Below are 27,904 nucleotides of genomic sequence, written 5' to 3'. Positions count from 1 at the left end.
TATCTTTTTAGATGTTTAGGTGTGTGGTATCGCTGTTTATTTTTACGAGTTGTGTTTTATCTTGATGACCCGTGAGGCAAGTCAAAATACAGGAGAACAGATAAAGAGCATTCACAGGTCTCCTGGCGATCCCACACACCTTAAGATCCGATAGGGTGAAAAAGAAAACTGTACGTAACAGAGAATCTCGCAGAATATTCGTATTCAAGTGAATACATGAAATATCATATATTTGAACTGCGGAGAAAGATAAGAAGACATGATTGATCATCGCAAGTATACACACAACTTAAGCAGTTGTGAAACTGAAGCCTGAAAAAAATTCAGGCCTGAACGGGATTCGAAACCATGACCTCTGCGATAACGGTGCGGTGCTCTACCAACTGAGCGATCAAGCCAACTGGGACTGAGCTGGTCACATTGTGAGTTAGTAATATACCCGTAGATGGTGAAGAATAATTTCACAACTTGCTTAAGTTGTGTGTATAACTGAGATGATCAATCACATCTTGATATCTTTCTGCACAGTTCAAATATATATTTCATATATTGACTTGTATTCTTCACCATCTACGAGTGAGGTGGAATTCGGTAACACGCCCTGAATGGGTTACAAGAATTGATCGAGGTTTTGTTTGCACCAAGAACTGTCTCAGAGAAAGACACTGTACTGAACGAGGTGGTCGAATCGACATAATGACCCGTTCCTCAGTCGTAAGAGGCTTTCACCATACCAAGAACTTTTGATACCTATCTAGATTGTCCTCTGGCCACAACGACAGCAAGTAAACCAACATTGGGGCTTAAGAAGTGGTGGTGCTCCAGTGGATTTTACTTAGTTCTTAAAGCTAAAACTTTTTTTGGCAACTTCTAGATTCTAGGGTTACAAAATGCGCCGTGCAGAGGGGTTGATTCAAACATGGCGACGTACGCTAATGAAAGCGGCGATAGTCAGTCACGAGGACTTTTGCTTGCGTTTGACTGTATACATCTCATTTACTGTCTAATCGATACCCTGTTTTCTCAAACAAGTCTAGCCTTCCAGGCCGCGTCATTCAGTTAATTCGGACGCCGTAAGATGTAGAGCCAAGAACTGGATGTGATATCACCGCTCTGGGGTGGGGTGGGGGGGGGGGGGGAGTGTATTCAACGAAATATTGTGCGGGGATGTGAGGCCCGCCTCCCAAACCCTTACCCTATTTAAGACAAAATCTGCGAGTTTTCCTACCCTTGGCTGGTAAGCGAACTTGGTAGACTGTTAGTGAAAACTCCGGTACAAGGTTAGGAGCCTAGGTCTGGCTTTGGCTCAAATCAGTGTTCCTTTACTATCGAGTTAGGGCCACTGACGATTTATACTGATATGGATGAACACACAACCGAGTGCAATCTAAGAGTCAAGAAGGAGCGCATTGGAAAGGCAAGCCGCGATGTCTAGGCCATTTTTGCTTTGGCTGTGACAGTAAAGCTGACTACGAAAGGAAAGAAAAGCGATCAAAGATAAAGGGTGTTGGACGTCATTCAGAGTCAAAAGTATCGTGCACAGTATAAATTCATCACATTTTTCATTAAAATTAAAACCGACGAGTAAAAATACGTACTGTATCACATGTTCCCATAATTACAAATATTGACCTCATCACAATGTTTTCCCTGGAAAGTATTTCCTCAATGTCTAGTGATAATCAGGTTATTTCATGCCCACAAGTACCATGTCAAGGCTCGACTCGACAGCGGCGAATATATCCACGTTTAGATTCACCGTATGGCCTCGTGTGTTGTCGATTGTGTGTTTTGCAAGTCATAATCTCTCATTTTTTCACACGTGGATGCTTTTGAAATCAAATTGGAGATGCGACTGGTAATGCGAACAGGTTCCTAGATCACGCGACCCATGAAAGTCATTTGTATGTTTTTTTTCTCCCAGTGAAATATTAAAACTCTTCCCCACTAAATTGTACATTTGGAAGATACTATTGTGTTGGCATGGTCTCCATTCTACTGTTTCAGTTTGAGAGCCCGAGAGTGCCGTGCAGGAGTCAGGAAAAGTTTGAAAAATATTCCTCTACTCTGTTTCTACTCTTATGTCTTCAACACTATCTCTGTTTAAGCTGGAGAATGTTATAGTAAAGGTCCAAGGAGTTGGGATTAGCGAGCGCTCCTCTGTTTTTGATATGCTCTCCTGCAATTATCCGTTTCACGGCTACTTCCACTTTCTTTCCGCTTGCTGTGTAAGGGATCTCTTTTGTTTCAAGTATAATCTCTGGTACGTGTCGCGCTGACAGTCGCTGACGGATTGTAGTTCTTATCCGAGCCAGTAACTCCTCGTTAAAACTAAAAAGTACAAAAATGAACAACTATTTTAAAAAAAATATTTACGAATCACTAATGTTATGAACTGTTTTTCGTTGAAGGCAGGTGTGTTACATATAACATACCACCGTTCCTTTGATAATAAAATATTTGCAAGTAGAGCTTTTAAAGTAACTCATGAAAAGACCACCGGTCGTCTTTATGTGAGACAATACTACCACCAGTAAAATGGCAGTCGCAAATTTCGCCTGGGTATATACAGTATATAAAGTAACTGCTATTGCTACAAAGTTTGTTCGCCTTCGTAGGGACTTTAGCAAGATAGTAAATAATTCACTTCTCGTAATCTGATTGGCTAATTGACTGATAATACCCTTTTCTCTGAACATTAGATTTTAAATTGCGTCCAAAATGCCAAAAGCGTTTTGGGCAGAGGAAATCAGCGAAAAACGATTCGTACATTCTTTGTACAGTGCAAGCAAGCGCGCATCAGGGCTTCCTGATTATGACGAACACTAGTTTGGCCGAACAAAACTCAAGTTAGTCATTTCTTGTGTTTAAGGAACCCTTTGAAACGACCACGTCGTTAACACGCCGGGCCAAGTTTTGGTGTCCCGTTGGGACTCATATTATTGGAATCTCACTATCTCCTCTTTACCCATGGCTTTGACCTCTTTTCATTTCGGTGAGTAATTATAAATGTTCTCTTACGTAAATCCGTTGCTCATTTTCAGGAACAGTACAACGCGCTCTCCATCGTCGGTTTGCTGACCAACACACAAGCTGTCTTCCACATCGTCGAATTTCTCCACTGCAACAGTTCATTTAGAAAGCAGTTAGAGATATAGTATCTACTGATCAGCACAGTTAAGAAAGGTAGCCACAAAAAATTGAAAAAAACAGTCTTGAAATATTTAGAGAAAACTTTTTAAACTGACCTATGTTATAAATTTCCGCACTCCCGAATCTGACACCGGCTGGGTTAAGAGTTCCATCACTGAATTAAAAACAAAAAGAGACAAAAATTCGCAAACACCCGTTTGGTTTGATAACAAGTAGGACACAAGACGACAAATACAATTAATGGTGGGTTCTGTTTGGGAATTTCCGCCACATTGCCGTGGATGAATTTGTGCGAGCTCTCGATAACTTTAAAAGGTAATCAGTTTGTATTTCAGTTAGATTTCAGAATTGGCTTGTTGTCAAAATTGTTCACCAATCTTAGTGAAATGTAATTAGTGACTCTGCCTTGTCTCTAGTGTCTCGTTCATTTATATTATCTATTTATTTTTTCTTTGTTCGCAGTAATTATCACAACAATGCTACTAAGAAATCCGAATGAAGTACTTCCGAGAGGGGGTGTTGTTCAACTGCAAGACCCCCCCAAATTATCAAGAGGACCATACGACAGTTCACAGAAATGGATAAACTGCAGCCTTTTGCTAAATTTTAAAACGAAATGTACGTGGGGAAGGGTCATTGTCTGAGCCTCAAGCGGGTGATTGTAAAGTGCTCCATAGGGAGCCACAGTTGAACGGGTTCGGTCGCCAGCATGTCACGATTACAGCCGGCCTTCAATTCGTGATGTTATCGTCGATCAACTCTTCGCCGCCAAACGCTTTATTGCTTCCATGTTACCTTCTTCCCAACATAAGAATTCCTCCAGTGGAAGAACTGACTGAGCAGAAGTCTCCGTGAGTCCATACACCTGTGACAATATATGACAGAATGAGATCAGTTACGCTTCGGACGCACAGTACTCTTGCTCAAGTGTAGCACTGACTGTTGATTTGTTTTTAATCTCGTCACTTATTTTTTCTACTAGCTGTTATGAAGCTAAAACTAAAACACAATCAAAACTCTAATAGACCAATCACATCTTTTCGTAAACGGGCCTTCCTTAACGCCCCTAATTTAACCCCAAAATTCCCTTTCAGCGACGATGCCGAAGGTACAACAAGTGAATGTTCTAATGACTTGCCAGTTTAGTCCAGTTTACGTGTGTGTTTGCTTTAGGTTTTACGTTTTCTCGAGGGGCGTGCTCTAGGCAACCTGAGCAAAAGTATTCAGTAAGTACATAATCAAATCCAGTCGTGCTTTTGCCCTGCACGCGATAATCAGTCCTGTGTTTGCCGCCATTGACTAGGTGATTACTCGTTAGAAAACAGTTCTATCCTCGCTAAGAATGAATAATAATAATAATAACTTTATTTACGTGTCAATGAGATTTAGCATTGCTGCTAATTGGGGACACCTAAAAAGAGTTACAATCATCAGGCTCATCAATTAAAATGCTTAAATCTCTTTTCCTGATGTAATTTTTAAAATTCTTTAAACTCAAATGATTTAATATGATTGGGAAGTCTGGCCGATAGTTTTGGACCCAAATACGACAAAATAAATGCTTCATCGCTCACCTGCAAACTTGTTGAAGTAGGCTTTTTTGTATTTGAGTCCTTGTGGATCATTCCAAAAGTAGATCGGCATACACGGGAAGGGCTTGGTACAGACTAACTCACCACTCTGATCATATACTGCTTCACCTGAAACATCACGAACAACTTAAATGTCAGGTACACTACATTGAACTCGATTAATCACGCTGTTTAATGTCTCACAAGAAAATTACCGTCCCACTTGCCAATGCGGGAGACGAAAGTCTCTGTGCTATGCTGTTAACGGCTCAATTTTTCCCGGATTTTTGGGAACCTAGGCAGCGATTGCTCAAAAGCTCTCTTTGAAGTTAAAATGACTGAATTCCAAATTAGTGCTACTCTTGGAACAATTTAGTCCTTCGTCGATTAACTGAAATCGAAAACCCATCCAGGGGATTTAGCAAGACTCAAATAATGTAGGTCTTCGCAAGACTGGAAAACGACTTTATAATAATGATGACAGCAAACGGGAAGAGTGCAAGGTCCAGCTTAGTAGTATTACGGTTACTGGCGAGCTACCAAATAAGTACTCGCTCTGTGACCTTCCGTACTTCTTTTTTTTTAGACACCTGACGAACGAGATAGTTCATTGATTCATTATAAGCTGGGAAACAGTTGCTGTCATTCATTAACTGAAATAAAACTGTTGTCGCCGATAAAACGCACCATTTGATTTTAAATGTAGATATTGACAGGTTGGTCGCGTGACGGTGGCCGCTTGTCTCCAACTTTCCTGCTCAAATTTATATTACGTAATGTTTGTGCGTGTGGTCACATTTATAGCCCGCATAACTTCCTTCAGTGGGCGGAAATTCTTGCTAATGGCCACTTGACGAGCCACACGTTTTAATTTGGGGGATTATCCAGGTAAGTGTTTTGATACCAGTTGTAATCATGTGAAAACCACGTAAATTAAAAAACTAACAGACCTCAAAACAATATTTTCTAATCTGGGAACTAAACGGCACAGTAAGAAAAGATACGTTTTAAAAACATTGTCTAGTCTGCAACTGTGCCGATGTCAAATGTACAGATTGAATAACACCAGAAGGTTTTATTCACTTCCTAGACTAACGTAATCCCCAGTCCTTTTGTCGAGAAAAAATAAAAAAATTGTAACGCACCAAGTTCGAACGTTCTTCTTTGCGCCTGAACTGAGCTACGGGACAAATTTGCGGGAAAGAATAGGTCAAAATGAGACGGTTACCTTCGTCACTCCAGCTCTCCACAGCCATTCCAAGGTTGCGTGTTTGGATTTCACCGCGGTAGACAGGCACAGTTGGATTCTGACCAGCAAAACATGATATGATGTCTGTGCCTCCTGAAAAGAGCAGAAAGTTAGAATTCGTCCATGAGTTATTCGTGGCATAAAAAGAAAACGCTTTACGCAACTCTTCCATACCACGTCCATGTAACTTATATGCGCAGCAGCTAATATTAGTAAAATTTACGGCTGCGTAAAAATCGTGCAATATCGCCAATAAATAACAGACACAACGGCTTCCCCCCGGGGGGGCTCCCATTGAAAAAAGACCGGGGTGCTCGTCGGAAATTTTGAAAAGAACCCCTAGGAGACACCAAGATCCTGTTTTGTAGGCATGGCTTGAAATTTTTTCTCCCCTAATAGGTACCAATTTTTACATAACACATTATCTCCCGTCATATTTTTTCGGCTCTATACCGTAAAGGTAAGGTAGGTAAAGTCTGCGTACGGGCCAAGTGGCCCATCATACCGTATAAGGTACCGCAAAAACTGCCGCTGTGGACCTTTTAAGGCTGAACACCCTAAGAGGTACCAACACCGCTTTTTTAACCCCTACAAGGTACCATGAGCACCCCCGTCCGTTTTATGTGGGAGTTCCCCCGGGTTTCCACCCTTGTAATTGGCTCTGTGTACGGCATGACATGATTCTGGTTAATTACACCCAAGGTGCGTATGCTACGAAAATTATGAGCAAAACCAATAACGGAAACTCACCCGAGATGGATCCTAGAAGTACATCCTCCTTGATGCTGCTGTAAACATAGTCAAAACTGGCTGGTTTCAGGGGGGAGCCCGTCGACAAAATCGTGTGTAGGGTTGACAGGCTATGTGTCTTAACTGGAATTGAATAAAACAAAAGTCAGCGTGGGCCTGCCTGTATTACCCCTCCGTTCTGTCGATATCCAAGAACGAGAAATTAACAAAGGGTTGCCTCCCCGGCATCACCTTTCAAAATTTCCTGACTTTTCCCACATAAATATAAAACTTCACCAACCAAATAAATACAAAATGCCCGACATAGTAGTGACTTCTAGCCTCGCCTTGCAGCCATCCTTTCCATCCATTAGTTAAGACCAAATAAATGCGTTTTCAACGAATTTTTCTTCTTCATTAAGGAAGCCCTATTAAAGTGTTTCTTTCAGCCCTCAATATTATAAATCAGTCGTGTTTAATTATTTCAATTTTCCCTGCCTGAACTTTTCATTAAAATGTCATTTTTCCCTAACTGAAAATAATATTCCCCGACTTTTCCCTGACCTAGGAAAGTTTTTTTTTCCCGACCATTTCCTGACCTGTGACAACCTTTAACACATTTATATGTGAATTATCTCATGACCACCAAGGACACTTACTTGGCTGTACTTCCCTATCTTCAAGAGCTGACAACCATTTGGCACCAGTACCAAGAATGGTTATTCTACAGTGCAAGAAGAAAAATATTTATGGAGACTTTTTAAATGTTTAATTGACTAGCATCTTCAACCAACACTGCATTGGTTGAGGGAGTACGAATCCAAGATAATATGGAAAACAAATTTCAACACTGTATAACATTTTGCTATATAAAACAAATCACAAAGAAGGTAGAGCCTCAAAGAATAACTAGCAAGAACAGAATTAAAGATTTGGAATCTGCTATTCCCCTCCTCCATATCATGTCAAGCGAGAAATTTGACACAAGACAAAGAGTAAAACAAACAAACAAACACAAACAAACAAACAAACAACCAAATAAAACAGTTACACTCTATTAACCTTCAGTGCAAAAAGCAATCCCAAAATGGTCTCCACACAGGATGTCAATAATGGTGACAACTTTAGGCCAGTGTCAATCTAAATAGCAGTAGGTTAAGCCTGCATACGAGCCAAGTGGCCCATCAGGCTGGTGCTTATCCCGATTTCAGTAGCGGAAAGTGACTAGGAATTTTTCTACTCCCCCCTGGATGGGATGCTAGTCCATCGCTGGGTTACCCCCAGCATTAAATTCACCAGTACCCCTTAGTACACCTGGGTGGAGAGAGGTACTGTGTTAGTAAAGTGTCTTGTCCAAGAACACAACACCAACACAATGTCCCTGGCCAGGTCTCAAACCTGGACTGCTCGATCCAGAGTTGAGTGCACTAATCATGAGGCCACCACACCTCCACAATAACATACATGTAATTCGATAATTATTTCTATAAACCTCACCCTATTTGGTCAACTAAGTCCCATATGACATGAGGTGTAGGAATGAATGGTGAGCCATCATACAGCACCAAGGAGGCTCCAACAGCAAGTGCTGACACTAACCAATTCCACATCATCCAGCCTGTCTACAGAGATGATGTAAATGCATTACAGTCACTCACACAGAAGAGTTGTAATTTGCATATAAAGATTGAATAATTATACACTTTTAAATACAATTTTCCAGTTGCCAAAAGTGAATTGAGTGCAAGACATGAAAAATGCAAACACTGGGGGAGAGAGGGGAGAGGAGCTGAGCTTGCTTGTCTCTACAGGCATTATGGGTCTTCAATATTACTGCAACTGGGAAGTTTAATATTGATTTGAAAAGTCTAGTCATGTCAATTTTTATAGTATAATAGACAAGCATTACTTTTAAAATTTGTTGGCAAAATGAAATCATTTTCAGTAGCCCTTGATATCAAGTAGGATGTCTACTTGGTAGTGTTCAATTTATATTAAACGAGTTTGTTGATGACTGAGCAGTCTGATTCTCAAACGGCAGATTCGTAGACAGATTGGGCATCTGGGGAATTTTTAGTGACTTGACAAAACAAAACCCAATGAAAATATCAGTACCACTGCTAGAGATGACAAATCTGTATATCCGCAGTAACATCTGATGCAATCCAAGTGCTAAGGCTGAAAAGAATGGCCTTGCTGCTACTTACTGTTGTGTAATAAAAGATCACATCTTGTCTGGTCATGTTTCCATGAAGGACATGTTCTTTAAGATGCTGGATCAACGTTCCCTACAAATCCACAGCAAAAATGTATTTACTAAGAGCGGATGTTTTTGACTAAGCAAGAACTCAAAAATCAAAAATGCTACTCCTGTGCTACTCCTGTGTGAAAAATCTAGCTTGGTTTTGACTCAAGATATGCAATGAGTGGTTCAGTTAACTGTCCATTATCTAATCAAATTTTTTGCATGTTACAAAATTTGAATTTAATTTTTACCCTGAAAAATTACAACAAGCAACTGTGCAAGGGCCAACTAGAGTCAAATCCAACTTTATATCTTGAGAAATTAAATGCACAACCAAAGTACAAGTCCCACTAAACAGTCTTTAAAAAGTTATTAAGTCTACAGTGTAGTATGATCTTACATTTTTTATTTTATTTGTGAATCAAAAGTTGCATTATGTAGTTCCTGAAAATAACCATACCTCCCCCACGGAAGGGTTTTTCCCTTAGACCCCTACTCCTCTAAAAATTCCTATATTAAAGCTTCATAAATTTCTTTAAATCTTTGGCTCTTACAGAATCCCCACCCCAACCCAAGGAAATTCCAATCCCTTCTGTGGGGAAAGTATGTTTTTTTTTTTTTTCTGGAAGAAGTTTTATAATGTTTGCTATTTTTTGACTCACCCCGACAGAATGAACCATGCACTTGGGTGGCCCTGTTGTTCCTGAGGAGTACATGATGTACAGAGGGTGATTGAAAGGAACCTGTACAAACTCAAGAACTGGCTCTTCATCTGCAAACTTTGCGAACTCAGACAACAAAACACTAGGAGCAAATCAAAGTGAGAGGTAATTAAATACAACTTGAATATATGCATAAAGCTCACAAAGGTATGTTCTTACCATAGGGATATTAGAAAAGCCTGATATCATTATTTTTTGTTATTTTGTTCATAGGAAATAATATTTCTTGGGTTGAGAGAAGCACCGTAAGAGAATTGTGCCTGGCCACAAGTGAACCTGGGTCTCTCAATCTGTACCCGGCTTAATGCAGTAACCATTATACCTCATGACAAGAATTAATATCTAAGGCTCAAGTCAGTCATTAATAATGCTTACTTCATAGTTAACAGAACTTGTCTTTGTCAGTGTCAGCACACTACTAATTGGTTATAGATTGAAACAGACTTAGTTGAAAATATTCACATTGATAAATGGTCCCATACATACCTGTTAGGAATTTTAGAGAGATCAATTTCATCTGCTTTTCCAACAAAAGGCATCACAACAACTTTTTCTAGTTCAGGAAGGTCTGAAATATATTCAACACAATATGATTAATTTTTATGCTAATGCATGACTCTGTTGTGAATTATTTTAACTTAAAATCAAATTTAATGACAAAATTTAATGAAGTAGAAATACTATAAAACAAAACTATTGAAATAGCTGACTTACTTTTCACTACTTGAGTCAGTTTCTCCAAGTGGTTGTGTATTTTACTGTTGTATCTGACTGCTTCCACTGAAAAAATAACCTTTGGCTTGATTTGGGTAAACCTGTCCAGCACACCCTGAAAAGGTTCAAGAATGTCAATGTCAGTAACTTGGCCTCTTTACTGACTTGCAGTTTGCAAGTTAAGCTTGATCATTTTCATCAAGAGGGTACAGTGACTGGTTTTTACAGGCAAGTAAAACTTTTTGAATGGAACCTCTTTATAACAAGAACTTTCCTTTAGATGGTCAAACTGCAGGCACGCAAAATCATCCACACAGCTGGTCAATTTGGCTAGTGCCTGGCCCTTATTGAAACCCCTGAACTAAAAAGCAGTTCTAAACAAATACCAAAAATCATGAACTTGTAACTACCGTGACACCAAAATCTGGTGACGTAGAACTCCATACAGCTCCCAGACTGGCAGTAGCTAACATGGCTTCCACAGCTAAGGCACAGTTGGGAATATAACCTTGAAAGGAAGACAAAAGAAGGGCGTTCATTCAGGATTGTTTGCAAACACAGCTCCTATAGTGAGGAAACTTGCCAGTAGCTAGTTCTTGAAGCTCTTAGAAAACAGGATCATTGATGAGGAAGATGTCACAGATCAGTGGGTAATTAATGGAAAAGTCAAAATCTGTCAACTGTGCAGGAAACCTCTCCTATTCACTGCCACAGACAAAAAGTCTTCCCTGAACATGTATTTTTGCATGCACTCAGGATACTTGAATATCAATCAAGTGCAATTATACATTAGGAAATCCGTACTTCTTCATGTTTGTGTGAAAGATTATACAACTAGTCAGATGAAAATACGTCTTTGAGAAACAATAATATCAATATACTTCCAGGTAATAAAATGCTCAATGAACATGTGCTGTACATACCAACAACTCTGTCTCCTTTCTCGATACCAAGATTTTTGAGTGCAGAGGCTAACAGCGTCACATTCTTCTTTAGTTGATGGTATGTTATGCTTTTAATGTCTTGTCCCTCCCCTGCATATGCAAAATAAAAAGGTTGTTTTGTCTGTTTTGAGACTTTATCTCACTTATGAGTTTTTCTTTTTCTTATTTTGTGTTATCTCTCCTTACATTGTGGGAGGTGCACTGGCCTCATAGTTAGAGTGTGCTTGACTCCAGATTGAGTGGTCCAGGTTCAAGCCTTGGCCAGGGACATTGTGTTGTGTTCTTGGGCACGACACTTTACTCTCACAGTGCCTCTTTCCATTCAGGTGTATAAATGGGTACTGGAGAATTTAATCCCGGGGAGTCACCCTACGATCGACTAGCACATCCCATCATCCAGAGCAGAGAAGAAATACTCCTAGTCACCTCATGCTAAGGAAACTGGAGATAAGAGCCAGCATGATGGGTCACTTGGCTTTTATACAAACTTTACGTTACTTTAATTACCTCGATCTTTGCATTGGTTACAAGATTGAGAGGGCATATTGTTAAAATGATGAATTATAGTCTCAAAAACATTTTTTACCAAGCTTTAATATGGGTTGGTACTGCTAATTCCTATCAGAATGCTTAAATATTTAAGATGATTTCTGCAGAACATTTGAGCAATAATGGCAAGAATAAAGTTACCAAAAATACCTCATAGCATGGTTATATTTTGAATAAAGGTAAGAAGATCTTATCAAGAATTAAGCTCTCAAGCTGACCCTGTGAGAGAAAATTGAACTTGAAGTTATCCATATTTCAGCTAAAACAGACGTTTTGCGTTAGTTGAAAACACAATAACACACACTTTGAGCATTCTTACGAGGTTTGACTTAAAATTTCTTGAGAATGCTTGGGGATTTAATCGCGCAGTCACCTAGAGAAATGAATTACAGTGAGATGTTTTAAATAGTATTCAAAAAGTTACCTCACTGTGAGTAGATTTTTAGTAAATAATTTTTGCATTTATTGCTTGAACTTTAAGCGGAATCCGTCTTAATTATGAATTTGGTCCAGTAATTTTTGCATACCTGTTGTGTATAATGCAACCTTGTCATCACCATAACGTAAAAGATTCTCTGCAAAATTAAGACGAACTCCACGAAACCATTCTGGTATGTCAGCCATTGCTTGAGATTGATCTAAAACCTTGAATGAAAAATGTTACTTACCAATTAGAATAGCACTGCTGTGTGCAATGATCAGACAATTAACCTGATACACTTTGAGTACTCATAAATTATTTTGTTAGAATTTAAAATATGTGTACAGCAAAAGACTTCTCACTAGAAGATTAGATACTGGTTTCCTATCTACTAAAATGAACTATTTGTTAACTTAATAATATTAACATATTGTTCATTTCTACAACTTGTGCTATCTTATATCCATCACACCTTACTATCTAGCTGTATGCTCCATGCTCTTTCCATTTCTGGTATTTCCATTAATAATTTTAGTGGAAATTATGTCACAAAGCCCAACTAAATGGCTAACTTTTTTAATCAATGTCTTCACCCTGGTACCAAAAAAAACTATTAATAAATTAACTGTCTCATAGCTAACTGTAATACCTCTTCGTATGGTTGAGAATGGACAATGTCTGTATATTTCCAAAACATCTCCCAGAAATCTACATAATGAGTGACACTCCATTTCCGCAGCTCCTCATAAGCTTCTGTATACATAATTTCAAAAGAAGAGTAGATATGTACAGTATTTAATATTTTGATAATAACTTAGCATGCTTTTGCTAGTTTGGACTAGTCAAAATTGGTATTAAGTTTGGCTCATCTAAACTGGGGCCCTATAAATCCACCTCACAAATAAATTACAACTTATCGATCTGTCTGATATCAACCTATGAATAGAGGGGGTAAGTTTCTAAAGAAACTGTGGTGCTGCGTCGGTAGGGAGTATAACAAGATAATTTGGTTTTATCAACTGGGTTGATAATGTGAATTGGCCACCGTAATTTACGGTGGCTGATATCAACCTAATTATTCAAAGGATGAATAATACCAGTCACTGGATAAATCACCATGACAGCTGTAAACAGACTAAAATTCTTACAAAGGCAAAAAAGGCTTCTTTTATATTGTCTTTTTATATATATAGCCTCTAATGGGAACTGGAAATAAATAAATTCAAACTTTTTACAGAGGCAAGTGCCTTGGTTCACTAGCTAGCTACAGCCCTGACTATCAGTGGATGGCACAAATGTAACACAATGTTTCCACTCTTGGGAGTTCAAATAAATTTGTCTCTGGGTTGGATTTTACTGGGCTAATATAATTTTTTTAGTCTCACAATCAGACATTACTCATCCTTCCATTGTTAAAATAATTGGGTAGTCCTGGAAGAGGGGAGTATGGGGGGTGTGTCTGGAGGTGTGTACAGCTTTTTCTGGCTACATACGAGTCTCTCAATACTACGTGAGCTGACAACTGGAGATCCAAATGGTTAGGCAAAGTACAGATAATTATACTTAACTTATAGGCTAAAGTATATATATTTTATATTTATTTCATTTAAACAAACGTCACCCGACTGTTGTTGAAATGGAATCACACTTCATACTGTAAGTACTACCGTAATGATATAACAAGATGAAGTTACAAACAAAAAATAAATTAGAAATAAAGAACTGACTCACTTAAATCCAAGCCAAAAGCTTCGTTCACGACTGACTGAAAATCGTGAATGTTGGTCGATCGATCAGGCCTTGGTTTCCACATCAACCTCGCTCTCTTTTCCTTCACAGAAGCCATGTCACTTGAAACGAAGCTCGTGCTACCGGTCATAAATAGCACAAATATGCGTTTCTAAGAACTACCGAGCGTTCTTACTCAATAGGAAAGCTCTATCTTCCTGAAACTTCAATCGTCCTTCGCTATCCAGGTAACGCTGCGGTCTTTCGACAAATATTTCAAGGTTTATTTGTCAAATTTCGCAATTTGGCGCGCCACGTCACTTTGCACAGCGCCCCTCGGGATTCGTCAGGACATTTCCAAATTCACTTCATTAAAAATTGAAGAAAACGTTTCCAAGCAGACAGAAATAAGATTCCTTTTGGCTACGCCTGTGAATCTACAAGGGAAGCGTCTATTTTCGCTGAGCTTTGCTCTATGCATTATAATTCTGGACAAATTGAAGTCATTCAATGAATCAGATCAGGCGATCGGATCCTTCGTCTGCGTTAGGGAGGGTGGCGTGGTCACTGACTAATCATAATATCGAAAATTTTTGAGTCATATGGAATTATTTTTATTTAAAATAATATTTCATCTCATAGAAACAACTTGAAAGCAAAATTTTCCATATGCATTTAAAGCTTTGGTACATAATAGGGAATGAATATGTTTTACTCCAGCCTACCCTAGTTGGTGAAAAAAATGTTACTTTTTGATCCCAGACTCTTTCGAGTGCAATCGGTCACTCAAGGTCGTTCTGCGTGAACTGGTACAAGATGGCGGCCGAATTTACGAGTTTAGAAAGTTGTTTGGAGAAACACCTTCCACCAAAGGAACTGGAAGAAGTGAAAAAGATTTTGTATGGAAAACCAGTCAGGTAAGTTTTTCATCTCAACCGAGATAATCACGTGAACATTCGGTCTTAGATTACTTCTTTATCGACTCATGTACAATACATCAACGTGAACGGGTATGTTGAAATTGCAAACTAAGGTGAATTGCGAATGTGTTGTGGTTGCAAAACTTTATTCACCGAGAGACACGTACATTGTTCTGGCTGCCTTATGAGACCATGGAAGGAGTCACTTTACCGACTAAGACCATTCCTCAATCTATCCACACACCACTTCCCGCCCCCCCCCCCCCCCCCCTCCCCCGACCACCTCGCTGGAAAACGTGCTTGCGTGACATCCCTCTCTGAAATCATTTTTTTTTCTTTATCAGATGAAAATATCCATCAAAATATGCATTGAGAGCAACCTCCTAAGGGGAGGGGGAGCATGGGCATGGACATGGGACGATCTGAACTCCCATCTTTCTACTCACCTATTCCCTCCAAATTCCTCTCCTGTGCCCCCATCACAATTTGCATTTCTCACAATTGCATACAAGGCAACTTAACCCAGCAGATTTGTTAAGCACTAAATATTTCATCAAATCAAGAGAAATATTATGGCTCGGTCAATTCTAAGCTTGCTCATTTTCCCCCATCCCAGTATTTGATGTGCATTTGACATTTTGTTTCCATAAGGTTGCAAATGCCCCCACAGTGGGATCATGAGACAGCGTCAAAAATAAATTTTCTGGTAACTATTATAAGTGTTTAACCCAAATATCAAAATGAATGTATATATATTTACCTGTAAAAGTTTGATCATTGTTTATCAAAAAAATGTACCAAAGGTTTCATTAACCTTCTAGGCACACAACTCTTCCCACGAAAATTGTCAATCATGCTGTTTGCCATCGTTTCTTGTCTCAATTTTCTCGCACACCGAAGTCCAACATGAATTTATTGGGGTGTTGGTAGGGCACAAGCTAGTTTCCAATGCGTGGGTCAAATTTCAGAAAAAGAATTTACATTTACATTCTTTACATAGGGTTAATACTTTTGATGCTTGTATTAAAAATTGGCTTGTGTTTTCAAAAAGTACCAATGTAGAACTCTTTGTCTGACTAAATTGTCACATGTCCCAGCCCCGGGCAGCCCTTTGCGAGAAAATGCCCTGGGGAGGATGAGTGGGCTTGGAATTGACAGAGCCATAAATATCAGCAAGCAATTAAGAAATATTGATTTCACTTTTTCTGGACAGGTTTGATTGAAAAATGTTCCTGGTTTAATATAGAGTCAAAATAAACATCTGATGTTTTTTTCCTGGATAGTAAATTGGAGCTACCTGAGACAGCATTGAAATTGGCAGAGGAAGGAAATTTTGAACTGGCAGGATACAAGTTTGAGGTCAAGGAAGAGCAACTACGCAGGCCTCGTATTGTGAGAATTGGAGCTGTTCAGAATAAAATAGTGTTACCCACATCTTCCCCGCTGGCAAACCAGGTGAGTAGATCAAAATTAATCAGTTTGAGATTGCCCTGCTTAAATGACAGTGTGCCCCTAATATGAAGGTATGATGATGTTAAAATGGTTAGTCTCAGCCCTGGTGTGTTCCCACTCCAGTTCCTATGTGGAAGTCTATAATAACATTGATGGACTTCACTTAAATTTGATTGTCTTCAATCAAAATAAGTCCCCAGAACATGCTCAAAAATTCATCTAGTGGGGCTGTCTAGGTCTCAGTTCTCGGTGCTAACCAAAAATACTGCTGTCTGTCTCTGGGGATGGTGAGAATGTGTCAGACCAATATAAGTTATAGTGTCTTTTTAAATCACTTTTCTATATGTTTTGTATACATGCATGCGGTGATGAACATATAAATGTTGAAATGTTTGTGTGTCGTTTTAACAGTTGTCAGCTCTCCATGCAAGAATAAAAGAAATCACAGAGACTGCAGCCCTGTGTGGGGTTAATGTAATCTGTTTTCAAGAATGTTGGAGTAAGTAAAAAAAAAATGCAGCATGGATTAATTAGAAGTATACAAAGTTAAACAAGTAAGTCAAGTCAAATGTTTATGTCTAGCTGACTAACAGGGAAGTTAGATGTTTGTTCAAATCTTTTTGTACTTATAAGCATGCTTTCTGCTGTTTTGGTCAACAGCCATGCCATTTGCTTTTTGTACACGTGAAAAGCATCCATGGACAGAGTTTGCTGAGTCAGCAGAAGATGGCCCCACTGTTAAACTTTGTCAGGAGGTAAGTTCATCACTCACAGCAGATTTAGTGATATCCAATCAGGTACTTTTATGCAGGGAACTGTGATGATATAGTGGATTTCTTTAAAAACAAATGAAGAGTCTACTCTGAAACAATAGATATGAAGTATACAGCATAAAATCGCAACATGTGCAGAAACAAAAGGGCACTGTTAACAGTATCATGCCAAGGAACAGCTGGCGATGGTCAATGAAGGGGGGGGGGGGATGAGGGAGCAGGTTTAAACTGGCAACAGTTGAAGAGAGAGTCACAGGACAGAGAGGGATGGAGAGACTTCCTTAAGGACCTACTGTATGCCCCCCACAGGATGAAAGGGTTTAAGTCAAGTAAGTCAAAATGTATCACCTTTGTCAAGAAATTCCCTAAACAAAAGCTGCTATTTATTAACATCTAAAGAACTGCATCTGCCCATGTCAGCTTATGCTTAATTGCACCTGGTGAAAACCAGCCTTAGGTGGTGTCCCTGGGAATCAATGAGTTTTATTTTTTGGTGTCGCTCAGCAAGTATTCCCTAAAGCAGGTACACTGAAACTCAAAGGAAATCAAAACTCACGATGTTATGATAGTTCCAACCATCAAGTATTTTGTGCTCCTTGCAATTGAAGATTTAAAGAAGTTTGCTTTCTGAATTGCCTGCATATTCGGCATGGTTTGAAAATGAACAGTCAACCTCAGGATCATCTCTAAGTCTACTGTTCAAGTTGTTGTTTCTGATAGAGTTAATATGTAGCTTTAAAATGGTACAAGTAGGACACTGATGAATTAACCCACCTATAGCTACTCAAAAATTTTTTTTTTGATGTGGAATCCCATTCAAAAGAGACTCTGTTGGGGTTATAATTATTATTAATACAAATAATAATTTAGCAGCAGATAATATTTATGGAAAAGTTTCTTCTTTTTGTTTCATTAGCTTGCAAAACAGCACAACATGGTTATTGTTTCTTCAATTCTGGAGAGAGACGGTGTTCACCAGGACAAAATATACAACACCACAGGTGCTTAAAAAAATTTACATTTATCTTAAGCTAGTAAAATAATGTAATTTACATATTGATTAACAACCCAGTATTCTAATGAATATGTTAAACTTATAATCAAATGTCATATTCTTCAGTTATAATTTCCAACAACGGTTCTGTCTTGGGAAAAACAAGAAAAAATCACATTCCTAGAATTGGAGATTTCAATGAGGTAAAGACAATAATTTTGTTCTCCTTCCCTTTCTTCATACTTTTCTTCTTTGTAACACTGACCATTTGGCCACTGAAACATCTTGTTGTGATTAATCCACAGTCAACTTATTATATGGAGGGAGACACAGGGCACCCAGTGTTTCAGACACAATTTGGTAAGTAAGGTGTTGCTTCAATTTGTTTACTACTAAAGGTAAAATGTAAGCACTGGATGAAAATTTTCATTCCAGTTATGCCTCAGTGGCAGATCCAGACCTTGAACTAAGGGGTGAGGGGTTGCTTGTTCTGCTGGCTTTTCTTCCTTTTGCAATTTTTTTATTTTTTACCCAAAATAGGAGGGGGGGGGGGGCGCCCTGGGCCCTTCCCCAAGATCCGCCACTGTACCTGCTATAACTTTCGGTAACTTCTAAGAAAATTCATGTCACTGTTTGCTTTCAGTTATTTGCATTTGCTGATCATGAGATGTGTCATTACTTTAGAAACTTAAGCACTCTTTGGTGTGTTGTAGCTTGGCCTAGTGTCAGTAAGAGTGAACATATGAAGAATATATGAAATAATTCATATTTAACTGATCATTCAAAGCAATCATGATCTGGGTACTGGAGAGACTTTTGTAATGCTCTATATTCACTGGTTGCAAGGTTTTAGTAAAACAGGTTTTGTCTTGTTTATTGCTCTATTTAACTAAGCATGCCTTTTTGGTTTTATGACAGTCATTGAATAGGAAACTTCTTTCTCATAGTGACACTTACAACTTTGAGCTTGAAAACATTATGATCAACTTCCAAAATATTTTAAAAAGTCGAGCTTTTAAGAACTCAGCAGATCATCAAAAGGAGTTTGTCTAAACAAATAGTGAAAATCTTCCATAATTTTCTAGTGCTGGACTGTTGCAAGGGAGAATTCCTACATGAATGTTGACATCAGGGTTGAAAGGAATAATTTACTGAGAGTCAGAGGATAAGAGCCCCATGGACAGCACAGTAGTATTTTGCATTATATTAACTTGATCACATGCACCTGCACTAAGCACTCCATGGTGGGATGGGCAACCTTTGCCATGTAGAGGTCCATGTATAAATGTAAATGTAAGTGTAAATTACTTTGGTCTGTTACAGGTCGAATTGCTGTGAACATTTGTTATGGCAGACATCATCCCCTGAACTGGCTGATGTATGGAGTAAACGGTGCTGAGATTTGCTTTAATCCTTCAGCAACTGTGGGTGCTCTTAGGTACAAACTGATAAACTAAACTTACTTCATGATTTTTTTGGCAAATTTCAAGTTTATACAACAAAAATAGGCCTCCTTTCAATGACTAATTATTCTGTTTTTAGATTTAAGCATGTGCTTGCTTCAAGTTTTCCTCCTTTACCTTTGCTAAGCAGTGGTAATACATAAACTTGAAGCAGCACAACTTTACCCACACAGCTGTATACATGTTATATACAGTGGAATTCTGATTTTTCATATCTCCAAGGGAAATAAATATTGGTTTGAAAAATCAGGTAGTTTCTTGAAATTGGGGTTAGAAATTATAGTGTTCTAAACTGATGAAAGGAATACAACTTTTGGTTTGAGCTATCGGAAGGTTACACAGATGCAGGGTTTAAGAAATGGGGACTCCACTGTATGGGTATAAGGTTTCCATCATTATGTTCAGACCACAAGGTTACAAAGTAATGTGTTATCTTTATTTTCTAGTGAACCAATGTGGCCCATTGAGGCACGTTGTGCATCCATTGCTAATACCTATTTCACAGTGGCAATAAACAGGATTGGCACTGTGAGTGCAGTTTGCTTCAATCCATTCTCTTTTGTTGTGTTTTTGTAATGAAATCAATTTTGTTTAACAAGTTTGATTTTACCTGAGTTTTCTGGAATTTCTCACCTAAGAATTTTTCCCAGTTACTCAAGTCAATATTCTTTTACCACTAACAGGAAGTCTTTGAAAATGAGTTTACATCTGGAGATGGCAAACCAGGTAACTGTTTGTTTATAGCAGAACACTTGTAACATATTTTATTTTTTATTTGCCATGGTTCCAGAATTGATATAGGTATGTGCAGCACTAGAGGGTACTGTTTTTGGAGCTGTTTTGGTCTTTTTAGGGTATAGATTTTAGCCATCTTGGTCTGAAATAGGGTATGAGTTGTGCACTCCAGTGCTCAATTGGTTATTTTCATCTTTTTGGAAGAAGCTCTTCTTTATCATTATTAATAATAAGACCATCAAAATCATACAGTTTTTCAACCTATCAGTACCAAATCAAAGTGACTGGTGACTAGGCTTAAGTTCATTTTCCTGTGCTTCAGGTACTGAAATGAATATGGCTTAAATTAATTTGTTTTTCCACAGTAATTGGAAAATTGTGCTAGTCTCGTGATTATTCCATGTTGCACCCAGCAGCTTTGTAACAAACTAAGTTTTTTTTGCTGTTAGAATGTTGCTAACAGGAAAGCAGGCTTGGACTAAACAGATATTGTTTAACAAAATTTCTGACTGTGACTGGTCATAATTTTTTTTCCTTGCAAAGCTCACAAGGATTTTGGACACTTTTATGGTGAGTTTTATCACAACTGTTTGATAGCCAGTGAGCAAAACTACCACTTGGTATACGCTCCATATACTACTGTCTTACACTCCTATGTACATCCAATGACCCTTGTCTATCAGTTACCAAATTCTTAAAACTGTTCAGTCACTTGTGTTGCATGAGTGCAAGCAAGCGGTCTTGGCAACTCTTGTAGTAGCTGGTGATGGGGAGAGAGCTTGCTCACAGCTGTTAGTTTTGGGAAAATTTCACACATTTGTTACTTCTGACATCACTTTCTTCCTCCTCAAAATCATTTGTTAATCTTTGTGAATTAATTTTTCTAATTTCCCCGTCTCGATTGGGTGTACTTTACTTATCACTGTCCGAATATTCGGTTAGGTTCCTCTTACGTTGCTGCACCAGATGGAAGTCGCACTCCAGTAAGTTTGTCACGTTTAGGTTATTGAAATATCTTAAGTACAAATTTCTTAATTAAGATGCAGAGATATTGGAGATATGCCGACCCTCCTAAACTTTTTTATTTTCTGCACAATTCTTTTGTCACAGGGATTATCAAGAGTTAATGATGGTCTACTCGTGAGCGAGGTGGATTTGAACCTTTGTAGACAAGTTAAAGACAAGTGGTGCTTTCAGGTTTGTGTCTTTTTAAAGTAAAAATAAATCTGTTACTCCAATAATGGTATCAGCAATACAGATAAGGCTCGCTACCAGTTTGAGAATCTGGGCACGAGGTTATCATAATAATTTTTACAATAACTGTCTCATTTCTTGCGTGCTGATTGGCTCATTTTTATCATCAATAAGAGTACAGGCGGATAAAATTGTAATTTGCAAGCTTTCAAGTTCAACTTTCAGCTGTCAAACTGTCAACTTTTTAACCAATGAGATTTTATGAACTTTTTTAAGTAGTCAATCAAAAAGCAAGAAAAGCTATTGACAATGTTCGCTTCACTTTGAATTAAATTCACTTATCTTTGTTTACGGCAAGTTTATGTGGCCTTTTCCCCTCATTTATTCCCGGCATTTGACTATTTTGGGGTCTTGTTATTGTAAAAAACAAATTGACGTCAGTTTTTTATGTGTCTGTCCTCTTATTGACTAGACTAGACTAGACTAGATTAGACTAGACTAGATTAGAAAGCTGGGGGTTGTGTATAAAATAAAAGAAAGACCTAATAACAATGTAATAATAAAGGGTAGGCATAATTATACTTTTTCGTGTATTGAGCGCTGGGAAATCACGAGCTCTGCAAGAGGTGGAGGTTCAGTGCTTGTGTTTGTAGTATGTACGATGGATTGTTGACCATTATCCACACACGGAAGTACCGCTGCCAGCTTTTCTCCAATCGTTGCAAAATATGAATTCATTAGACTGGCTTTCTCCTCGTCAGTCAGTGCAAGACTGCCGTCGTCTCTTTTGAGAGGGCCGATGCTCTTGTGCTCCGTTGGATTTATCGCTTTATTGAGTAAGTTCTATTAAGTGCTAGTTTCATGTCTTGACTTCTGTGAACATTTTGGAGAAGTATGTGGCTTTGGCTTGCCTTAGAGCCGACGTAACCTCATTTCTAGCTTGCTTGTACTCTTGGCGCAGCTTGAGGCATTTAGATGAAACTGCTGCCTTGAATAGCTTATACCTCCGGTTCATTTTATACCGAATAGCATTGGTGATCCACGGTGCTGATGTGCTTCCAAATGTGACTTCTTTCAATGGGGCGTGTTCATCGCAAATAATATTGAATAAGTGCTGCCAAGCCCATAAGACATCGTCCACGTCTTCAAAAACCTGTGAGATGTGAAAAGGCGCCGTTTCGATGTCGTATCTGAATTTGTCCTCATCCAATCTTTTATAGTCTCTCGTTCTTATGTACTTCGGTGGAGGTCTTTTGTTCTTCAAGCGTAAAGTAAATCCTGTATTTAAAACACGATTATCGTTTAAGCACTACATGCATGAGGGGTCGTGTATCTAATTAATTATCTAATTTTCTAATTACCTACTGATAAAATGAATGAAATATAAGAAATTAACTTACTTTATCGCAAATCTGATTTCCCTAAATATCGGACTGGATTTTGCCTAGCGTAGTGTTGCATATATGAAGTTGTGATCGGAAATGCTCAGTGGGAATATGTCCGTGGAATTAACAAGGTTTTTTCTTGTGGTCACAATAAGTTCTACCAAAGTACGTGACTTTAACGTTGTTGACGTGGCCTTCCGTACGATGTTTTGCATATTGAACATGTCAAAGATTGAACGTAGTTTTTCACTGTTCCTACTCAACGACGACAGAAGACCGTTCAAATCATCTCCCATAGAAAAACCGCAGTTGAAATCACCCAACAAGGCGATGCTTGATGATTTCAACTAGGTCTTTTCGAGCGAGCATCTGAGGAGATTGAAGAATTCATTATCATCTGGTTGCCTATACATAACTGAAAATAAGACTGAGGTGCTAGGGAATTTGACTTGCAGCCAGATCGCTTCAAGGCCTTTAATAAACAAATCTTTTCGATGTGTTGCTTGTAAATGTTCCGCAGGACAAAATGAATTTTCATGTGAAAATGCTATTCTAAATCGTCTAGCAACATTTCCTTCTTTATAGAACATCTGAAGAAGTACCCCAAATGAGAGCTAAAAAGATGATGGTGCCCGTCATTCTTTTCTATTACTTACTACTTGGGTCACTCAAAAAGTAACTTTTGTTTTGTTTTTTTCAGATGACATCCCGCCTGGATATGTATGCCAAGTCTTTGACTGAGGCTATAAAACCAGACTACAAACAACAGATAATTCACGATGAAGCTTAAACAAGACAAGGACTCCACGGCGTGCAGTGATTTTGTACCCAGAAAAGAATTAAGTCACTAATTTAATAGTATAGACCGCATTGAAATTTACTCTAAGTTGTTTGTTTGGTTCGTGCGCGTGATTCTTGGAAAACGAAGGTAGTAACAATCGATAAGTAAAGATGAAACAAATTTTCCTCGCTACTGTGAAGGAAAATGAAAATCAACGAGTAGTTGGAATAAATTTAAAATTTACAATAGTACGCTGAAAGTAAACCATAGGTCTGTAGAGTGTAAAATAGGCAATCATTTTTTAATAAAAGTAGTTCAATTGCATCCCTTTTTGTTTGCCTCTCTGGGGTTTTGTTCTTGTCGTTTTTCCCTTGGATGGACCTCTGAGAAGTCCATTTTGTGGAAATACAGTCAACTCGCGCCTTGTGAACAACCCGCTATTATGGACAAAAGCTACATCCCCGGCCGAACTACAAAGACATGTATGGAAATAACTCCCGTTATCACTTCAAGTGGTCCCAAGCCAACAGACAGCTCGACGTATTGAATGGCAACTAATCTGCCGTGTTGGAATGTTCACTAGTTTGTTCACTTTTTTGACCTATGTTACATGTTTATGTATAAAAATAAATGTATACTACAGATTAAAAGAAAATGGAATTATTGAAAGAGTTTTCAGAACCAAAAACTGCGTCATTTCCATGACACCCCGCTATTGTGGTCTATTGTGGACTCTCGCTATGACGGAAACCAAATGACGGTCCCGAGGGTGTCCGCTAAAACGAGAGCTGTGATCGAAATCGTAATTTCGATGATTTCTTCTTCTCATGGGTTTCAACATATCCCGGCCTCCCCTCGCTCGCATAGTAAAGGTGAATCTGTGTATTTGCCTCACCCACCACCCCCAATCCCCCGCCAAATTTGATATCTCGTATCGTAGAGACTTTTGGGATAGCATAATGTTGCCACGGTAAACAAAGATGGCGGAAGGACTTGTGAGAAGTTCGAGAAAGACTCCAACTAAGTTTGACAATGGATTCGAACCGACTTTTGACTCCGATGGAACTCCTTCTTGTCTGTCTTGGAAAATTGATGATGTCGCTGATTGGGTGGAGTTTTTAGGGTTCGAACAGTACCGGGTAAGACAAAAATCGAGTTTTTTATTTTTTCAAACTAGTGCCCTGGTGCCCTTCATTGAGCGCGCATGTCGCACTTTGAAAACGCTTTCTGTCGTGTTCACGAACTAAATTGACCAGTTATTGGATTCACGTTTATTCATTTGGTCCGAAATATCAATTTCCTATTTGTAATGTGCATGCTACACCTACGATTCTTTCTTCTTTGTAGAAAACTATTATTGTCGATCCAACGTAGCTGTCTGAAAGACCTCAATCCCAGGAACACCTTCACTTACTCATCCCTGGAGCGTAATTGGCGAATTATTTTTGCTTCAAGTTCCAATTTTATCCCATTAACGTATCATATTACGTTCCTGTGTGCACACAGGCACACAAAATTAACCCACAAAATTAACCCAGCATTTGAAATAATAATAAAATGTACATAAGCGGGGGGAGGGGAGGGAGGCTGGCTCCGCCCCGAGGTCCAACCTCTTACCCTTTTGTACACCATGTAAACAGAAAAGATACTTTTTTTGTATCCCTTTTATTAAAAAGGGTACCCCTTTCACATTCCCACTTTAAAACAACACTGCATCCCGTTTTTTAAACTCTTGGAATGAAGTTAACCGTTAAACTGGCAAATTTCCTCAAAAAATGCTGTTTTTACGGTTAACTCGGTTTTTTGGCTGCCCTGACCCTGAATTGGCCTCAGCCTTGCTAAAAAAAAAAGCAATTTCTTACCGAGGAGCAAGATTTCCCTGAGGTTTAGGTACCAAAATGCACAATGTTTTACTTTGGAGCATCTGCATAAGCCAAAAATTGAACTTGCTTTGTTTTTTTTTTTTGCTGGCCTGGTCCGATTTTTTTTCCCTGCCCTTTTCCTTTCCTTTTTCTCACCCCGTTTACTCTTGCTAGCTTTTGCTCTTCATATCCTTTCTGACAGCCCTAGAAAGCTCAGCGTTAATTATGTTTAAAGTCTGAAAATGGAACCTTGATCGATTTTAGGTGTATTGGGCCATTTTACCACCAATTTTGCACCGAAAACTGCCCACGGTTTTTTTAAATTAGCTACGTCAGATATCCAAAATGGACAGTTGTGCAGATAAGTCTATCCTAGCTCCATTATCTGCTTATCAAGTATATCTATTGACACCTAAATTGATGACGTCATAAGTGGTACAAAGTGCATGACCCCTCAGCGGAGAAAAACTTCTGTTTGCCAGTTAAAGGGTTAATAAACAATTTTACAGGAGAACATCAAGCATTATCAGATAAAGCTACAAAGTGCATTTGTTCAAAATATGTTAATTAAAGGCCAAAATGACAGATTTCCCTACCCTTTCTTATACCTCAACTTGTGAAATCCCTACCCTTTTATGTACCTGAAGCCTAAAAAAGGTATCCCTTTTGGATGGAACCTCCCAGTATTGACCATTAAGGGAGTACCCCCCAAGCACCATAAGAAAATGTTAATATAAAGTGTGCAAAGTTACATGTAAGTCTAACTGTATTTGACTGTTTACAGGCCTGTTTCAAAGATAACCTTATAAATGGAAGAAAACTTATCACTGTTGATGCTTCTTCTCTACCAAGAATGGGTATCACTGACTTTGAGCATATTAAGGTACATACAAAAATATAGTTAGCTTTTATAGTATTGAACAAATTGCATTGTCATCACCATGATTAGGGAATAATTTTGACAGTCCTAAATAATTATTTGCTTTCTCAAGATAAGGTATTGGGGAAATGGTCCATTCACATCTGAATATCTGACTTCTCATTGGTTTTCCAGAGCTGGAATGTGTTTTCTTTTTGGAGAAAGTATCTCTGGAAGTGATCAATTTGATAGCATTCTTCCAGTAAGAAATAATCATTACACAAATAATTTATTCTGAGGATCTCAAAGAAATCTTAATCAATCAAGCACAAAGCTAAACTTGTTTTGGTTTTGTTCCTTCATTTAACCAGGTAATAGCAAAAAAAGTTCGTGAGTTGCTGGGAATAGAGGAACCTTACTGGAACCGGAGCATCTCTCTTCTGCATCGAGAATCTCTGGGGCTATTTCTTGAAAAGAAAAGCAACACTGGGGTGGAGGCTGACTTGTTGACATTTGAAGATTACAAACGGCAATTGCAGAGACAAGAACAAAGCAAACAAACAAAAAGATGACACTGCTAACTCCATGAAAACAATACAACAATGCATACAGTTCACTTAAACAAAGGAAGTAACAACATGTACATATGACCCAATGGACTCCAAATGGACTTATATGCATTAATTCAATGCATAATTTCTGTATTTCCTACACGGAGAAAAAATCAGTAATTGTATGATAAACAGATTTACACTAACAGTAGGAAACTGAACTGCTTGTTTTTCTCCCTTAACTTGAATAAAAAACAAGCAATGAATTCATCAACAAAACACTCTTGTAATTAGTAACATTATTAGCTTGTAAGTTCCGTGCTGTTAATTGATTGTTCTATTTTATTGAAAGGTAAAATGTTCAGGAAATAAACTGATATTAAACAAAACCAGTTAGCTAAAGATGATTTGTTGTTTTGCATTTGAGCACAATACAGCCTGCACACACCAAATGCCTAATCTTGTAAGGGTATCGAACAACCTGCTCACTGTGTTGGAAGACGGGACAAAGACAAAACATATCAATGTGTGATTCCAGGAAATATCCATACCTCCACTGCAGTAAGATGGCTTACTGCAGTTTTGATGAATTATAACGGCCCAACTTCTAACTCTTTTGAAAAATGTCCCAAAATGTTTTTCCTTTCTCTATTTACTTTTTGCTTATGTCTTTTACCATTGTAAGTGAAACTTGAACAATTAATTGTCAACAGATGACCAAAATAAACGACCGAGTACCTAAGGAGAGACTGGGCACCAGTAGGTTAAATCACGTTTTTCACAAAATCTACCCGTATGACCCCACCTCAAAATTTCAGGAATAAGAAATTGGCTATGATTTAACATTTATGCAAAGTAAAATAAAATCTGTAAGATGGATTTTTCACAAACTAAGAAAATGTGACATCAA

At 38.4% G+C, this 27,904-nt stretch overlaps 3 protein-coding genes across 4 annotated transcripts; 2 read left to right on the top strand and 1 right to left on the bottom strand.

Moving 5' to 3' along the window:
- Window positions 1-1,545: 1,545 nt before the first annotated feature.
- LOC110059998 (acetoacetyl-CoA synthetase-like) lies at window positions 1,546-14,551 on the bottom strand. The gene is made up of 18 exons (XM_020766720.2): window positions 14,029-14,551; window positions 12,947-13,050; window positions 12,404-12,521; window positions 11,307-11,417; window positions 10,794-10,891; window positions 10,384-10,498; window positions 10,156-10,237; window positions 9,610-9,751; window positions 8,910-8,990; window positions 8,200-8,324; window positions 7,362-7,426; window positions 6,724-6,846; window positions 5,953-6,066; window positions 4,728-4,853; window positions 3,949-4,018; window positions 3,249-3,307; window positions 3,022-3,121; window positions 1,546-2,331 (listed from the first exon to the last, which is right to left on the bottom strand). The coding sequence occupies exons 1-18, from the start codon at window positions 14,174-14,176 to the stop codon at window positions 2,094-2,096; spliced, it is 2,019 nt and encodes a 672-aa protein (XP_020622379.2). The 5' UTR covers window positions 14,177-14,551; the 3' UTR covers window positions 1,546-2,093.
- Window positions 9,643-24,046, top strand: LOC110059999 (beta-ureidopropionase-like). 2 transcript variants are annotated; one of them, XM_020766722.2, is made up of 15 exons: window positions 9,643-9,774; window positions 14,788-14,942; window positions 16,229-16,400; window positions 16,809-16,896; window positions 17,058-17,152; window positions 18,087-18,171; window positions 18,291-18,367; window positions 18,470-18,524; window positions 19,488-19,602; window positions 20,074-20,155; window positions 20,311-20,353; window positions 20,906-20,932; window positions 21,305-21,345; window positions 21,473-21,559; window positions 23,642-24,046. In XM_020766722.2, the coding sequence occupies exons 2-15, from the start codon at window positions 14,842-14,844 to the stop codon at window positions 23,729-23,731; spliced, it is 1,158 nt and encodes a 385-aa protein (XP_020622381.2). In that variant the 5' UTR covers window positions 9,643-9,774; window positions 14,788-14,841; the 3' UTR covers window positions 23,732-24,046. The 2 variants fall into 2 exon arrangements, with proteins under 2 accessions (XP_020622381.2, XP_020622380.2); XM_020766721.2 differs by lacking the exon at window positions 9,643-9,774 and adding an exon at window positions 11,305-11,385.
- Window positions 24,047-24,676: 630 nt separating this feature from the next.
- On the top strand, window positions 24,677-27,396 carry LOC110060057 (sterile alpha motif domain-containing protein 15-like). The gene is made up of 3 exons (XM_020766808.2): window positions 24,677-24,861; window positions 26,369-26,467; window positions 26,815-27,396. Exons 1-3 carry the CDS (start codon window positions 24,703-24,705, stop codon window positions 27,013-27,015), a joined length of 459 nt encoding a protein of 152 aa, XP_020622467.2. The 5' UTR covers window positions 24,677-24,702; the 3' UTR covers window positions 27,016-27,396.
- The last annotated feature ends 508 nt before the right edge of the window (window positions 27,397-27,904 follow it).

This window comes from Orbicella faveolata, unplaced genomic scaffold, assembly GCF_042242905.1.
Source record: "Orbicella faveolata isolate gen_17 unplaced genomic scaffold, um_ofav_v1 contig_47, whole genome shotgun sequence".
In the NCBI taxonomy this organism is placed as follows: domain Eukaryota; kingdom Metazoa; phylum Cnidaria; class Anthozoa; order Scleractinia; family Merulinidae; genus Orbicella; species Orbicella faveolata.
The sequence above is the reverse complement of the archived record's forward strand: the minus strand, read 5'-3'. Positions and strand labels throughout refer to the sequence as shown.

What these genes read in the sequence shown, in the direction of transcription:
- LOC110059999 (XM_020766721.2), top strand. An exon ending in CTTCCCCGCTGGCAAACCAG is followed by an intron (nt 16,401 to 16,808) that starts GTGAGTAGATCA and finishes TCGTTTTAACAG; the next exon opens with TTGTCAGCTCTCCATGCAAG. An exon ending in CAATAAACAGGATTGGCACT is followed by an intron (nt 20,156 to 20,310) that starts GTGAGTGCAGTT and finishes TACCACTAACAG; the next exon opens with GAAGTCTTTGAAAATGAGTT.
- LOC110059998 (XM_020766720.2), bottom strand. Translation starts at nt 14,176, where the DNA reads ATGACCGGTAGCACGAGCTTCGTTTCAAGTGACATGGCTTCTGTGAAG. An exon ending in ACTGACTCAAGTAGTGAAAA is followed by an intron (nt 10,238 to 10,383) that starts GTAAGTCAGCTA and finishes AATATATTTCAG; the next exon opens with ACCTTCCTGAACTAGAAAAA. An exon ending in AGATAGGGAAGTACAGCCAA is followed by an intron (nt 6,847 to 7,361) that starts GTAAGTGTCCTT and finishes ATTCAATTCCAG; the next exon opens with TTAAGACACATAGCCTGTCA.
- LOC110060057 (XM_020766808.2), top strand. Translation starts at nt 24,703, where the DNA reads ATGGCGGAAGGACTTGTGAGAAGTTCGAGAAAGACTCCAACTAAGTTT. An exon ending in TAGGGTTCGAACAGTACCGG is followed by an intron (nt 24,862 to 26,368) that starts GTAAGACAAAAA and finishes GACTGTTTACAG; the next exon opens with GCCTGTTTCAAAGATAACCT. An exon ending in CTGACTTTGAGCATATTAAG is followed by an intron (nt 26,468 to 26,814) that starts GTACATACAAAA and finishes TCATTTAACCAG; the next exon opens with GTAATAGCAAAAAAAGTTCG.